Source organism: Gambusia affinis, linkage group LG14, assembly GCF_019740435.1.
Source record: "Gambusia affinis linkage group LG14, SWU_Gaff_1.0, whole genome shotgun sequence".
NCBI lineage: Eukaryota > Metazoa > Chordata > Actinopteri > Cyprinodontiformes > Poeciliidae > Gambusia > Gambusia affinis.
In genome coordinates, this window is record NC_057881.1 from 13,133,544 (window position 1) to 13,147,249 (window position 13,706).

The 13,706-nt window shown below is 38.0% G+C and overlaps 1 protein-coding gene across 2 annotated transcripts; it reads left to right on the top strand.

The window, feature by feature from the left end:
* Positions 1–28: 28 nt before the first annotated feature.
* si:dkeyp-120h9.1 (Y+L amino acid transporter 2-like) lies at positions 29–13,195 on the top strand. Of its 2 annotated transcripts, none has more exons than XM_044137920.1 (12): positions 29–221; positions 3,566–3,874; positions 4,008–4,183; positions 4,764–4,906; positions 6,108–6,233; positions 7,109–7,253; positions 7,372–7,495; positions 8,422–8,525; positions 9,100–9,196; positions 9,292–9,441; positions 9,892–10,075; positions 11,644–13,195. In XM_044137920.1, exons 2-12 carry the CDS (start codon positions 3,746–3,748, stop codon positions 11,736–11,738), a joined length of 1,473 nt encoding a protein of 490 aa, XP_043993855.1. In that variant the 5' UTR covers positions 29–221; positions 3,566–3,745; the 3' UTR covers positions 11,739–13,195. The 2 variants fall into 2 exon arrangements, with proteins under 2 accessions (XP_043993855.1, XP_043993856.1); XM_044137921.1 differs by having other exon boundaries at positions 65–285.
* Positions 13,196–13,706: the final 511 nt, after the last annotated feature.

Below are 13,706 nucleotides of genomic sequence, written 5' to 3' on the forward strand. Positions count from 1 at the left end.
AATATACACATGAGGTTCAGTCTGGGTATTTCTGTTATTTAATGAGCCGACCTGCCCCTGGTCTCTCGGTGAGTCTTAAGTCATCCCGTGGCTACTGCTGAGGAGGGGCTTGACCAGATGTTGAGTGCTATGCAGCGTGGATCGAAGCTAAAGTTCTTCCAACACTGCACATGGGTTGCTATTTGACTCAAGCGGCGAGGAGTGTATGGGCTCATAACGAGGTGACTATATTCTGTTGTACATCCTTCTCCTGGAGCCTTTAAGTGAATTAGACATTACAGCATGGTATGTAAAGGAAACGCTTCCCACATAACCTCCTTTAATCGTTTTTAGATGTTCATGTTAGCATGATGCAACTACTACATCATCTATGATCTCCAGCTGCCTCAGTTGTGTTAGCTTGATGCTAACCGGGAATCTTCCTCAAAGTGGGTTTAAAATAAGCGCTGTTTGGGCTTATTTAGATTTGTTGGCTAGCTAAAGTTTTTGCTAAGGAAAACAACTTGTTTTTATTCTCGCGGGTTTCCCTTTTAAATCCGCATCAGGCCAGTAGCTGGTTGCTAATCGTTGATACAGCGAGATGATTTTAGCGGGCGTCGGTATGTGTGTGATGCGATTTGCTTTCCAACCGATGTGTCGCATTCACATTAACTAGTGTTACATTTTTCAGCAGCACACACGGAGACACGATGCTCTTGTCCACGTTTTCACAGCCCCGTCCTATTGTCTCAGAATGTGAACCGGTGTCACGCCGACTTTTGTCTACCTGGAGGAAGATGAAGCGCGATTGAATGTCAATTAAAAATTTCCTGTAGTCTTAAGTGATGAATAGAGATTAGCTTTTCCGTCTAGTTTGTTTTGTTATTTTTATTGTTATTATTTTAGGTGAAGAGGGTAAACTCAACTCCAGCGTGACCATTTCCGGATTCCGTTTTTGTTTTTCGTTGGGTTTTTTTGAGGGGGAAGGGAAGATTTTTTGTTGTTGTTAGTTTAAGCTGTATTTTTCTATAACACTAGCTTCTTGAAGAAGTGGTTTTGGGGGCAAATTTTAAAGTTTATTTTTTTAAAAAAATCTTGTGCCATTGACTCCCATTCAAAATGTAAAAAAAAAAGATTAAAAGCACACAGCTTGGCCGAAATGTAATTGTTGGTTTTTCCAAAATTTAACATGTGTACTGTAAGTTGACCAATACGGAAATATCAATTTATCAGAATTAATGTTGCTGCCTATTTTTAAACTCCCTGGCACAGCCATTGACCTTCCTCCTCAATTCCAATTTAAGTATAAGATAGAAAAATGCAAAGAGCTCTAAAAAAAGAAATAAAAAAGCTTAAATCACTGAAGTTGGCATTTGAACATAATGAAAAAAAAAAGTTACTTAGTGGCAATCTTCCAGATCTCTCTTCTTTATGTCCAACAGACCAAAGTGGAGTTAATGTCAACAACTTTACACAAAAATAAATAAAAAATGTTGGAAATAATCTTAGTCAGGCTCAAATGACACTCACAATGCAAAATTTCCTTGTTCATATTTGAGATGTCTTTCTTTTCTGAAAAAAGTACGACTTCAGTAATGAAAATGAGCATTTAAGAGGTTAGATGTTCCAAAATATTTATTGTCAGCTTTGATTTCTCACACAAGGGTTGAAAAGTTCCACAGCATTTTGGTTTTTACTTTATCGCTACAGAATGCCATATCTTAAATCTTTTGTTTCACAACTATTCATCAAAGCTACAGCAAATCTTACTGATGAACCAGTGGGAAATTTTTTTTTCTTTTTTTAATATAATTTTTGTTTCAAATTTTTAACCAAATATTGTGAAAATATGGTGTTTTCACTTAGGGTTATCTTACTGTGAAAATATCATTGTAACACATGCAAAATTTCTATTGTTGAGTTTCTCTGGCATTGTTTTAATTAAGTCATGTACACTGTTATATGGCTGTACTGAAACAGAGTTTCAGAAATCGCAGAAGTTAGCCTTTGCGTTTAATTGCCTAAGGTTCATCACTTAATGTGGAGCACATCGGTTCGGATCAGAAGGCACCGTCGACAGCAGATGTCCTTCATGTTGTGCAGAGTTTAATTGTGTCCTCCAGAGATGTATTGTAAACAGGGATCCATTAGCTGCAGGAGCCAGATTAGGTTAGGGATGCAGAACAGATGCTTGCATAATTCCATTCATGTCATAAAGGGACCCATGGTGGCTGCTCGTCACAGACCAGCAGCTGCAGGTTTTTCTTGTCTTGGCTTTTTTATTTTTTTGGTTTGTTTTTTACGATTGCAAGAAATGTTAAAACAAATTTAGCGATTGTCGATGAATAATATTGGACCCGCATTTGGATGCGATAAATGTGAAAATAGCAATTTTTATTATTTTTATTTTTTTTAGAATTTCTTTCAGGCTTATGGTTAACCACAGACTGGTCATTACCTTCACCAAAGATAAATGTACCGTGGTGTCGAGTTGTGGTTCATAATGCCTCAAAATCTACTAGAATATACTGGTCAGGCTTAACATTATGACCATTGAGAGGTGAAGTGAATAACCCCAAGTATCTCTTCATCATGGTCCATGTTAATGGTTGAGGAAGATAAGGAAGCAAGTCAATATGGTGACCTGAAAAAAGCACGAGACTGAAGAGTGACAGTTAGATAATTGGGTCAGAGTGTCTCCAAATATTCATTTCTGTTTGGATGTTGTCACTCTGCAGCGCTCTGTATCTATCAACGGAGATTCAAGAATACATGGTTGGTCAGTTTGTTGCCTATTGAGTTGCACAGATTCAGACATGCTTGGTTTATGTGTTATTGTTGTTCAGAAGTTGGTCTGGGTGTGTCTGTTCTTAAATATTAGAGGCGACTCGTTGCAGTGTAAAATGGTTTGCATTGTTTCAACCCTTTCAGTTTTTGGAAGTCTTAGGTGTGACGCATAACTCTGTTCTCAGCAGAGGTAGATTCAGGTTCTTCTGCAGAACATGACGACGTGTTGAGGAGGTTATCCGGTCTTTCAAGGGTTATAGCAGGGCCACCGCCAAAACACGCTGTACAGCAGCTCCAGAGGATTGGACCTCCAGCCCTGGTGTAGTGACCTGCATAGCAGAATGGTGTTGGTATGCAAGGTTTCCCCCAGAGAACTTGCTAAGCCTGGTGGTCGGGCCTTAAAGCAATCATTCATCTAGCGGCCCTTCATGTTTTTGAGTTGAAAAATGTTCAAACTTGACAGGAAATTTTAAAATATCACTTGATAATTATGTGTTATTAAAAGATTGGAAGATTAATACCTGAACACCAACTATAAAGTCTTAAAAAATGCAAACATTAAACCAAAAAAAAGCAGTGCTTAGCCTGTGTTATAAGCCTGGTGTTCCTCTTTTATCTATATATTCTACCACATCCTAACAGAAATGAATATTTGGAGACACTCTGACCCAGTGTCTGTTTGGGATTTGTCTTAATGATACATTAGGCTAAAATCACCTTAAAAAAACTAAGAGTTTTAAGAAAAAATTTGACTGTGACTGATGGTTGTGTTTTTTTTTTTGTTTGTTTTGTTTTGCAGGGTATCCAACCAGAGAAATTACACCTTGGATTCTGTTTCGAGATGAACTTCCTATAAGACCAACCCCACTTGTATTTGTTAGGACCAAACTACCTATCATTTTTTACCAGGATAAATTTGCGCTACTCTTAAGTCATCATATAAACCTTTGCCTTTGAGCGTTGAAATAAATTAGTAAACATGGTGGCTGATGGAGACACCCAGTCTGTGGGCAGTGGTGTTAGACTAAAGCAGGAGATCTCCCTCCTCCATGGGGTCTGCCTCATCGTGGGAAATATGATTGGCTCTGGAATCTTTGTCTCTCCAAAGGTAAGACTCCTGCCCTCTTGCATAAATATTTGATCATCATAAATGAATCTTGTTACCATTTTGTTCTCTGTGCAAACAGTGTTGCATGTTTCCCCAACTCTCCTGTTTCTCCACACGTCTGTTGTCCCTGCAGGGAGTTCTCATGTATACGGGCTCTTACGGCTTGTCTCTGGTGGTGTGGGCCATCGGAGGGATATTTTCTGTGATTGGAGCGTTGTGCTACGCTGAGCTCGGTACCACGATCCGCAAATCCGGAGCGTCTTATTCTTACATTCTGGAAGCATTTGGAGGCTTTTTGGCTTTTATTCGGTATGTCGGCGCACCTTTGAAGTTGCGGAGGTTTTTCTTGTTCGTAGCGTCTTGAAAACAAGTACATCTCTACTCCACCAAAAAGTGAATGGGGTTCAAACAGTGAAAGTTATGTAGAATGATTATGCATGAATTGTAAATGACTTATTTTTGTTGCTTTTGATAAAAATGGCTTCAAGTTAATGGAAACTGAAATTTCAGTTTCTCAGATACTCGACTTTCCAACAAAAGGCTGTGAAAAGCAAGGTTTTGTGACTGTCCCTCCCTGTGAAGAATTTTACTGAAACCTGAACAAATACAAATTAAGGTCGTCCACAAGATAATTAGATTTCTTAAATTGGGTTTTCCCGTAATTGTATTTCCTTAGAAACTAAATTTGTTGTGTATAAGATCTGTAAGCCACAATCATGGCTTACAGAAGCCATGATTGGCTAACAGAAAACACATTTTGATTTGACTTAGACAAATCAAAATGTGCAAGTCATGTTGGTGTAGCTCATATTTTAAAAGGATATTGGGTCTAGTAATGTCCATGCTAAAGTATCCAGCTACAGTATCTGATCATTCATCTCCACTGCAGACTCTGGACGTCCCTGTTGATCGTAGAACCAGCCTCTCAGGCTGTGATAGCCTTGACCTTCTCCAACTATTTGATCCAGCCTTTCTACCCCACCTGTTTCTCCCCGTACTACCCGGTCCGCCTCATTGCAGCTGCCATTATATGTAAGACTCTTCTTCTATCTTCTTCTAAGCATGTTGCATGATTTTTATTTATTTATTTATTTTTTCACATCAGAGAAACAACATCCTTGGTGTTTTTGTGTGTCAATTCTTATTATATGGCTTTACTTGCCTCCAAGTACCGGTAAGTAGGTATGGTCACTGCTGCATGGTTTGAATAAAAATAAAGTCTCAGAGTGGTCCTGACTTGAATCCAGTTTAGTTGCTTTGTTATGATATTAAAAACACCAAAGACACCCGAAGAGTAACTGACTGAAACAATTTTGTACTAAGAAAACCAAAATGTCTCCACAGTAATGTAAAAGACTGACGGCCAATCATAAAGACCAGATGGCTGTGGTCATCTGGTCAGATGCAGCCAGTTGTTAGGGTTAGAGGAAAATTACTTGTTCCATGGCTAGATTTTACTTTGGTTTCTCGCTCCATACATGAAATCATCCTTTTGAAAACTGTTTTTAGTGTTTACTCTGATTCTCTTTGATGCAAGTATTTAATTGTTCCGTAAGCCAGTCTCTCAAAATCTTGTAGTATAACCACACATTTTCCAGCTTTCAGCTGTTTTACTTGCTTGTGTATCTGAAAACTGTTGAGGTTACAATACACACAGTTCCTCAAACAACAGAGCTCTATGCAAATAAACTGCATATAGTCTTGGTTAGAACTTCCTCTTCTATGAACTGTTTTCTGCAGGAGCCAGGTTCACAATTTGAACATAATTGCAGCATGAAAATGGAGGGGAATAAGCTCGAGTTTTAGAGCCTTTGGCATCTTGATGAAATACTTTAATCCTGTCTTCTCTTTGTAATCATAAAGCTGTGCATGTTTATAGCTGCACTGGTGATTAACTCTTAATGCATCTTGAGTGGTGAAAGACAACAGTAGAGGCTTTGGAATGCTTAAATTAAGGAAGACTTTGAAGAATAAAGACAATGCAAACACACTAGCTGATCCTTAAGCCTGTTGGTTTTATTGAAACAACCAGGTACGTTACCACAATAAGTGTCTTTAGGCAAGCTTCAAAAAGATCAGTGGAACCAGCTATAAGCTTAAAATTGCAAATATTCTTGCAGGTTTTGACGTTTCTGCATTTAAGGATTATGATCATGCAATTTAAACGCTTAATATGTATATTTTGATTTACTAAAGGTCTATTTTAATTTTTCAATTTTTTTTTTGTAAACAGGTTTGTTAACTGCTGTAAACTGCATGAAAGTAAAATGGGGAGCGATCCTCCAGGTCATCTCTACTGTAGCAAAGGTGCTGGCTCTCATCGTCATCATCATCGCTGGCTTGGTGAAGCTGGGTCAAGGTATTGTCCCGTTAACTCTGTCATGTCTGCAGCAGCACCGGTCCCAGTAGTTTGGAGTTGAGGCTCATAGAGGAGGACTTGAACACTGCTGCTCTGTTCAGAGTTGCAGCTGGAAAGTTTTACTATTTACTGATTAGCCTGTAAGGAGGTGGAGCCAGATGGCTTAAAGCATGGCTTTTTATTATGTGCTAATCATTAATGGGTATTGATGTATTTTATGTATGAGTGAGGTATTTGTAGTTTTGGATTTGAGTAAATTAGATCGCTTTATCACTTAGTATTTATGCTAAACTGTGTTGTGTTGATGTTTTGGGAAGTTATGACAAAGAGTTATTTTTAGAATTGTAAATTGTGAAATTAACTTGACTTTCTAAATCTCTCTTGTGAAAATACATTAATAAAATCGACTAATTATTACATGTTGGGCCTCAGAGGTGAAGGCAGCATCATTTTCTAAATACAGGCATTGATTTTTAACCTTGTCTTCAGAGACCAAAGAATCTCACTCGATTTTTCTGCAATGCTAACAAACGTGGTGCTAATAAAAATGTTGCCTTTCGAAATACAAAGCTTGTTTTTTTTAATTTTTCTTTTTTAAATATCAAATGTTTCCATAATGTTGGCACTCTGTTAATTTTGTCATAAATTGTAATTTCCTCTTTGAATGAAAGCCTCATTCACTTCGAGTCCAACTGTTTAATCCAATCAGTTCTAAAATGATTGAAATATATTCATTTAATTTGGATGCTTTGGATTTTAATGTTAGAATTTACTGGAATTTGTTCACCAGTGCGGTGGACATACAGTAAGTCATGCATAATGACAACAGTGACAGTATGAACAATTGGATTTCTCTTTGTTTTTTGGGGGGGAAGGTTTTGACCAGAATTTTCAAGAGCCGTTCAAAGACTCCAAGCTGGAAATGGGCCATATGGCTTTGGCTCTTTATTCAGCTCTCTACTCCTACTCTGGCTGGGACACACTCAACTTCATCACAGAGGAGATCCAGAACCCAGAGAGGTGCCGTCTCCTGTTCTCCTGTGTTCCCTGCATATCCTTTACACGAGCGCTCACTTTAAAACTAACAAATACATTCTAAAACGTTTTTTAAGCCATTTTCCCTTCATTTCCCTTGTAGGAATCTCCCTTTGTCTATTGCCATTTCCATGCCCATTGTCACAATAATCTACATTTTAACCAACGTAGCTTACTACGTGGTCTTGGATGCAGACACTCTGCTCTACAGTGAAGCTGTTGCTGTGGTGAGTTTCTGTGCAGTTTTCAGGATTAAAAGCAAAGTGGTGTTCACATGGTAACCAATCAAACATGCCGATTATATGGACAGGCTGATTAGCAATGGCCTGTAAAGATATACGTCAATTGAGCCTGTTGTGTTTTATTTGATGATCAAAACAAGGTGCAGAGAAACAATTTATTCTTTTTACTATTTTTGAAGAAAAATCTAAAAACAAAAAGAAGAAAGATTTCTACTTCGTCCCTCAAGAATCCATATTTAATAGAACTATTTTCTTTTAGTAAAGCATTTCTTCTTGCTTCCCTTCCATGAATGCTAGATTTGTGGAGCGTGACACAATTGTGTACCAAAATCTGCCCAAAAAATACTTTGGTTGTAACATCAATGTGTTTGAAAATACAGGATCTCCCTTCATACATGATCTGTTTGTCATCATAGAAGTGCCGGGGTTATGATCTGCGCTTCCTGTCTTTGACTGTCATCATGTCCAGTCTGGTAGACAAGCACCGATACATGCATCTGGCGATGGCGTGTCCCTTTGGTTATCTGCCGCCGAGGGAGTAGAGACTGCAGCGTTCCCGTTTAGCTAAAGACATTAGTGCTCCATTCAGGAGCAGCAGGGAGGTTCATGATCTGATTACAGCGCAGATGGAGGAACAATTGTTCTTAATGACCCTTGTCAGTGCCGTTTTATAATTTTTATTGCAGTGTGATGGCTTACTTATGATGTCAAGCTATGACCTGGTTTCTGTTGACCGAGAATGATGCGATTCCCTGAAAGCAAACATCCTCTGCTTCCGTCTTGCATTTCTTAGAAATTTAAACTTGGAGCCAGACTAACCGAAACTAATTGATCCCGTTTTGATCTCAGCTGGTGTCGGTTTTAGTTATTAACCCAAAATGAGTGATGATCTCTTTTTATTGTCCTGTTAGACATTTGCAGATGAAGTCCTGGGCTGGGCTCGATGGATGATCCCTTTCTCTGTGGCCGTTTCATGTTACGGAGGCCTCAACTCCTCCATCATTGCTGCCTCCAGGTGGGTGTAAAATGACGCCATTAGACATGGCACAAAATGATGGCGGTGTGATAACCTGAGGTAAAAATATCACGGTATTATGATTATAAATTAAAAAGGTGTTGTTTTGCATTTTCTTTTAGCATGCTTTGATATGAATGCATAGGCGATTGGCTTCTTAAATATTTTCTGTTCTGAAAGAACAATTAGGACAGACACAGAATTAAGAGGAGATGACAAATTAACCTGTCACCATAATCGCTACAGTCACAGTGAGCTTTGATTGATTCTGTTTTTAGATTGCAGGTGCTGAAATGTAATTCTAGCATGCACATTCATACTTGATTACTCAATTTTTTCCACATAACACAGATAAGCTAAATTAATAAAGTTTACATCTAATAGTATAATTGTGTTTCCACTACTTTCAGTGGACTTGCTCTGCAGAAATGATGTGATGGAAAATTTTTTAGTGGTTTCGAAACTGTAACCTTTCTGTAACCCATGGCTAAATCTAGGCTTCCTCAAAGGGTCCGTTTGCATTTTTTTTTTTTTTTTTTTTTTTCCGTTTGCAACATTTCTTTTCGCCCCGCAGGTTGTTTTTTGTTGGCTCCAGAGAAGGCCACCTGCCCGAAGTCCTGTGCATGATCCACATTAAACGTTACACCCCGATTCCAGCCCTGCTTTTCAATGTTGGTTTGTTTTAATATTTTAGTAGCTCTCAAGCAAAACTCTGCACTCAGCCTCTGTCTGTATCTCATGCATGTGTGTGCTTTTCTTCTTCAAGGGGGTCATGTCGTTAATTTACCTCTCCGTGCCCGACGTCTTCCGGTTGATCAACTACTTCAGCTTTAATTACTGGCTGTTCATCGGCCTGTCGATAGCCAGTCAGATCTACCTTCGACTCAGATTTCCCGATTTGCCGCGCCCTGTTAAGGTAGGACACCTGTTGCGGTCGCTTTAGCCGCATGTTGACATGCGACTCCCAAAACGTTGGAAATATCTGCACTCCGGTTTCATCAGTTCAGTGAAAACGTCAAGGATTTGTATTTGAATTGCTCTGCAAATTTCCATTCTCATTTTTTGCCACAGTTGGTGATGGAATGAAGGTAAAATGATCAGATTGAAATATCTAACCAAAGTATTGGCAGTCTTTTTTTTTTTCTTTTAAAAAAAAAATTATTTCATGCACTTGACAGCAAAGCCATTGTGTGCCTTGTCAACATATTCATGACTCATGAATCCTGACTGCAGTCCAAGTCAACTAAGTAACTTGGCGTAGTAAAGAGAATTGCATTAAGTTTTTTTTTATTTATAATGTCTTCCTTTTATATTTTCTTGTGTATATATATTAATTTCTGTATTCTTTATATATTCTTCTCCACAGCTGTCTCTGTTCTTTCCAATAGTTTACTGCTTGTGCAGCATTTTCCTGGTGGTTGTTCCCCTCTACAGTGACGCCATCAACTCTCTTGTTGGAATTGCTGTTGCTCTGTCCGGCGCACCGGTCTACTATATTTGTGTCCATCTACCTCCCACGTCTAGACCACCCTTCCTCCAGAAAATGCTTGGTAAGAACCTCCGTGTTGCATGGCACTGCCGTGCGTTTTTATTATTATTTTTTTTAAGAGAACTTTTTTTTCATTAGAATAAATTATAAATACCAAATAGTACTTAAAAGTATTTCTCAATTAGATTTTCCCGTCAGCCTTAATAATGTTACAGAATCTGTAACTAATAGAGAAAAGTTGTCCAACTTTACAGTTTGGTTTGTTTAGGTGTCCTCATTTTCAGTCCGAGCCTGAAAAATGTTTTTGCATTAAAAATGTTCTTAATTCTTCCTGAGTGCAGTTTGTCAGCCAGATTAGTAATTTCCATGGGATTCCTGAAGAAGTGGGTTTATTAAGCAACAGACGTCATGTCCAAACCCAGATACATGATGTCCATAAGGAAACCTCCTCTGATCTGGGTTAACAAGATCAAACTCGCTCTGCTGAGGAACTGATCCAAACTAGACTTGCCGGCCAATCTTTCAAAGTTGCTGTTGTGTTTCTTGTTTTTACTTTCTCAAAGTATTGGAAGTGGAAACTGAAATACTCATTGCGTAGTATGTCCTAAAAACCAGGTTCTTTAGATAATTATCTCCATCCTTCTCTGCTCTGTGTCTACATAGACATTGGATGTTTAACTTGTCATGGCATTCTCATGGTATGTTGACATCGTTGACTAAAAATACCACAGTTTTCACTGTATTTACATAAACACCTGAAAAGCAAAAGTGCAGCATGATCTAATTGACTTTATTTCTTCTCCGATTTGAGCCTAGTCAAAACCTGACATTTACCATCACCTGTGGAAGGACACCCTTAACATTTGACCCTAGTTTTGTAGCTCAGTTCTGCTGAATACTACTGAAATATTTGTAAACTTATGAATTTGAAAGAAGAAATCTCCAAAATGTTTTACCCAATGGAAGTAATTTCAGTATAATTAACCTAAAAGATGAAATGATTATTAGTTTGCTTTATGGAAAAAAAAAATAAGACACTGTAGCTGTCTGTGCTGAACTGTGCATATTTCTGTAGGATCCCAGATTTTAGTGTTATTTGAACTTCATTTTTAAATTGTAGTTAGTTGCCAGATTTACATACAGATTACATGTGCTAAGCTTAAATAAAAATATGAACAGTGTTATTTACAGACTTGTGTTCAAAACAAAACAGAATTACTTAATTTTAAGTTGTGTAATCATTTCTTTGTTCATTGGCTTAAACAACCTCGTGTTCCTCTGAGTAACTTTCTGCAGTAAGAAGCTTTTCTTGACTTGTTTTTCAGACAGAAAAATAAGTGTTGGGAGCTAACAAGGGATTCAGATTAGTGTTTCAAAGTTCAGTCCACTGGAAAGTCTGGATACGCTAAATAATGAAGCAGCGTGCACATGTATTTATATCTCAGGAACACGCTGTCCCCTTCCTACTGTACAATTACTAGTAAGCAGTGCAAAAAGTGGTCCAAGAAAAGTTTTGAGCTTATCGTTTGCAAGCCTAAGACTTAAAAAGATAAAATGATGTTAGTTTAATGGAAATAAGCTTGTCTTAATTTATTTTTCTCATGCTTTTCTTTTATCCTCTCACTGTAGATAAGATTTCCCTGTTCACCCAGAAACTGTGCTTCTGCTGCGTGGCCTCGCCAGATATTGATCTGGACAACGTAGAACCAGAGAAGATGGAATGATGCAGTGATGAAGAACCCGGAGGGAAGTTCTGTCTGAATAGAGGATGATTGGATACACAGATGAAGGAAGCTGAGTTGCACACTACCAGGGATGACATAAAAAAAAAAAGTAAATAAGCATGAGGGAATCTGAAGAGAGGAGCCGCACAAACTTCCTGCCTTCCTCTTCTCACATCTTTCAGTCGGCGAAGCAGCAGCAGGGTGTTTCACACAAAAGCAGTTTACAGCCTTTTGATTAATAGTTTAAAGTTGTGTGTTTGTGTGTGTGTGTGTGTGGTAATGGCAGCAGCAGGGTGAGAGGAAACTCACCGGCACTCCTCAGAGATCACAAAAACAGTTTTGCACATATTCTACTGACTGTTCTGTGGGTTACAAATAGTTTTGTTATGCGTTTCTAAACTGAAGGACCAACTGCTGATTATTTTACAGTTTGTTTTTTTTTTTCCAAGAGTTGACAGGTCAACATGTCCAACTGGTTTTTTACTCATTTGACATTAGAAAACTTTCTGCTCTAAGTAGTCTCTCTGTAGGTGATGTTAACGTCCATCAGCAAGGTAGAAGTGGCTTTATACGCCAAATTTTTGTTAAAGTTGTGCCTTATTTTCATCCTTTTCTTGCCTTTTTTCACACATGTGCAAACAGCTGAGAATGGAAACCTTTTCTTATTTACTGTGATTGTTGCAAGATTAAATGCCCCGTGTAATGTTAAGAGGCAAACCTCACGATCAGTCATGCTGTTTCTACTGATCCCTGCCAGTCTCAAAGGATTGTGAAACATTTAGGACATTTAATGCTGCAGTGTGTCGTCATAGAGCTAATAAACTTCAGACTCTTGTGTTATTCAGCTGTGTAGAGTTTGAGCAGCATGTAGAAATGTGGTCCTTCTGAACTGTATGTGCGTTCCAAGTGTGGTGAAATTTTCCTGCCTGTTGTAACGTCTTGAGCACAATTGTTGAAACTTTACTGTAACGCAGCCAGATGTTCTTCTTGTCTAAAGCATTTGCTGCACCAAGCAGTCCTTCGCTTGATGAGTCGTATTTACAACCGCAAAGTTAAAAAACAGGACAAATGCAGTTCATGTGCTCATTTGTTTTCTCTGGGATTCTAGTAGATGTTGAGACCAAACTATAGTGAGCTGCTTCTTCTTTTTTTTTTTTTTTTTTTTTTTGTCAAAGAAAATATTGACTGTACAATATTTAGTCAATTTCCAGCAGATAAGAGCTTATATTTAACTACAAGCAGTGCATACATGGCAATATAAATGAGTGTTTGCTGTTTCAATGGATACCAAATGTTTGAAATTTGTTGGGAAACAGAAGAAATATTGAGTCTTTGTTTTTACCTTTTTATGGACGTAGACCAACCAAATGCTGAAAACCGTCTAATTTGTATTATTTCACCAGAAGGATGTATGTGCTGTGTGTTTTATCCAAATAAAGTTGAAACGATGTACCGTACGTTTGTTTGTTTTGGGGGGTTTTTCCCCCGGGCGTTTTACCACTAGAGGTCACTGTTTCTTAATCTGAGAAAACTGCATGAAATGTTTGGGTTTTTTTTTAGTTTAACTATTTTTGTTTTCAAAAAGCTTATTGCTTCAAAAAATGATGTGTAACAATTCAATATTTTAGGCAATGCTTAAATCAGTTGATTACAATTTGCACTTATTATGAAATGTCTTTGAGAAAAATATGGGGTTTTGGGACCACAGCTATCTAAATAGCTAAAATCCACAAATAGTTGAGACCCACTCCAAATAAGCTTATAGCTACCTATTTTAATAGTTCAAACACCAAGCGTACCTTAAGATGCAGTGGAAACCATTTTAGCACTACTCAAAAGCCAAAATGTAATCCTCCGTTTATCTCCTCCGAGTGTTAAAATCGGGAACAACGAAAAATAAATCGCGTTTCTGGATTGGCTGCTTTGCAAATGGTGTGACTTTTGGCTTTATGTCTAGTGATTTAGCTT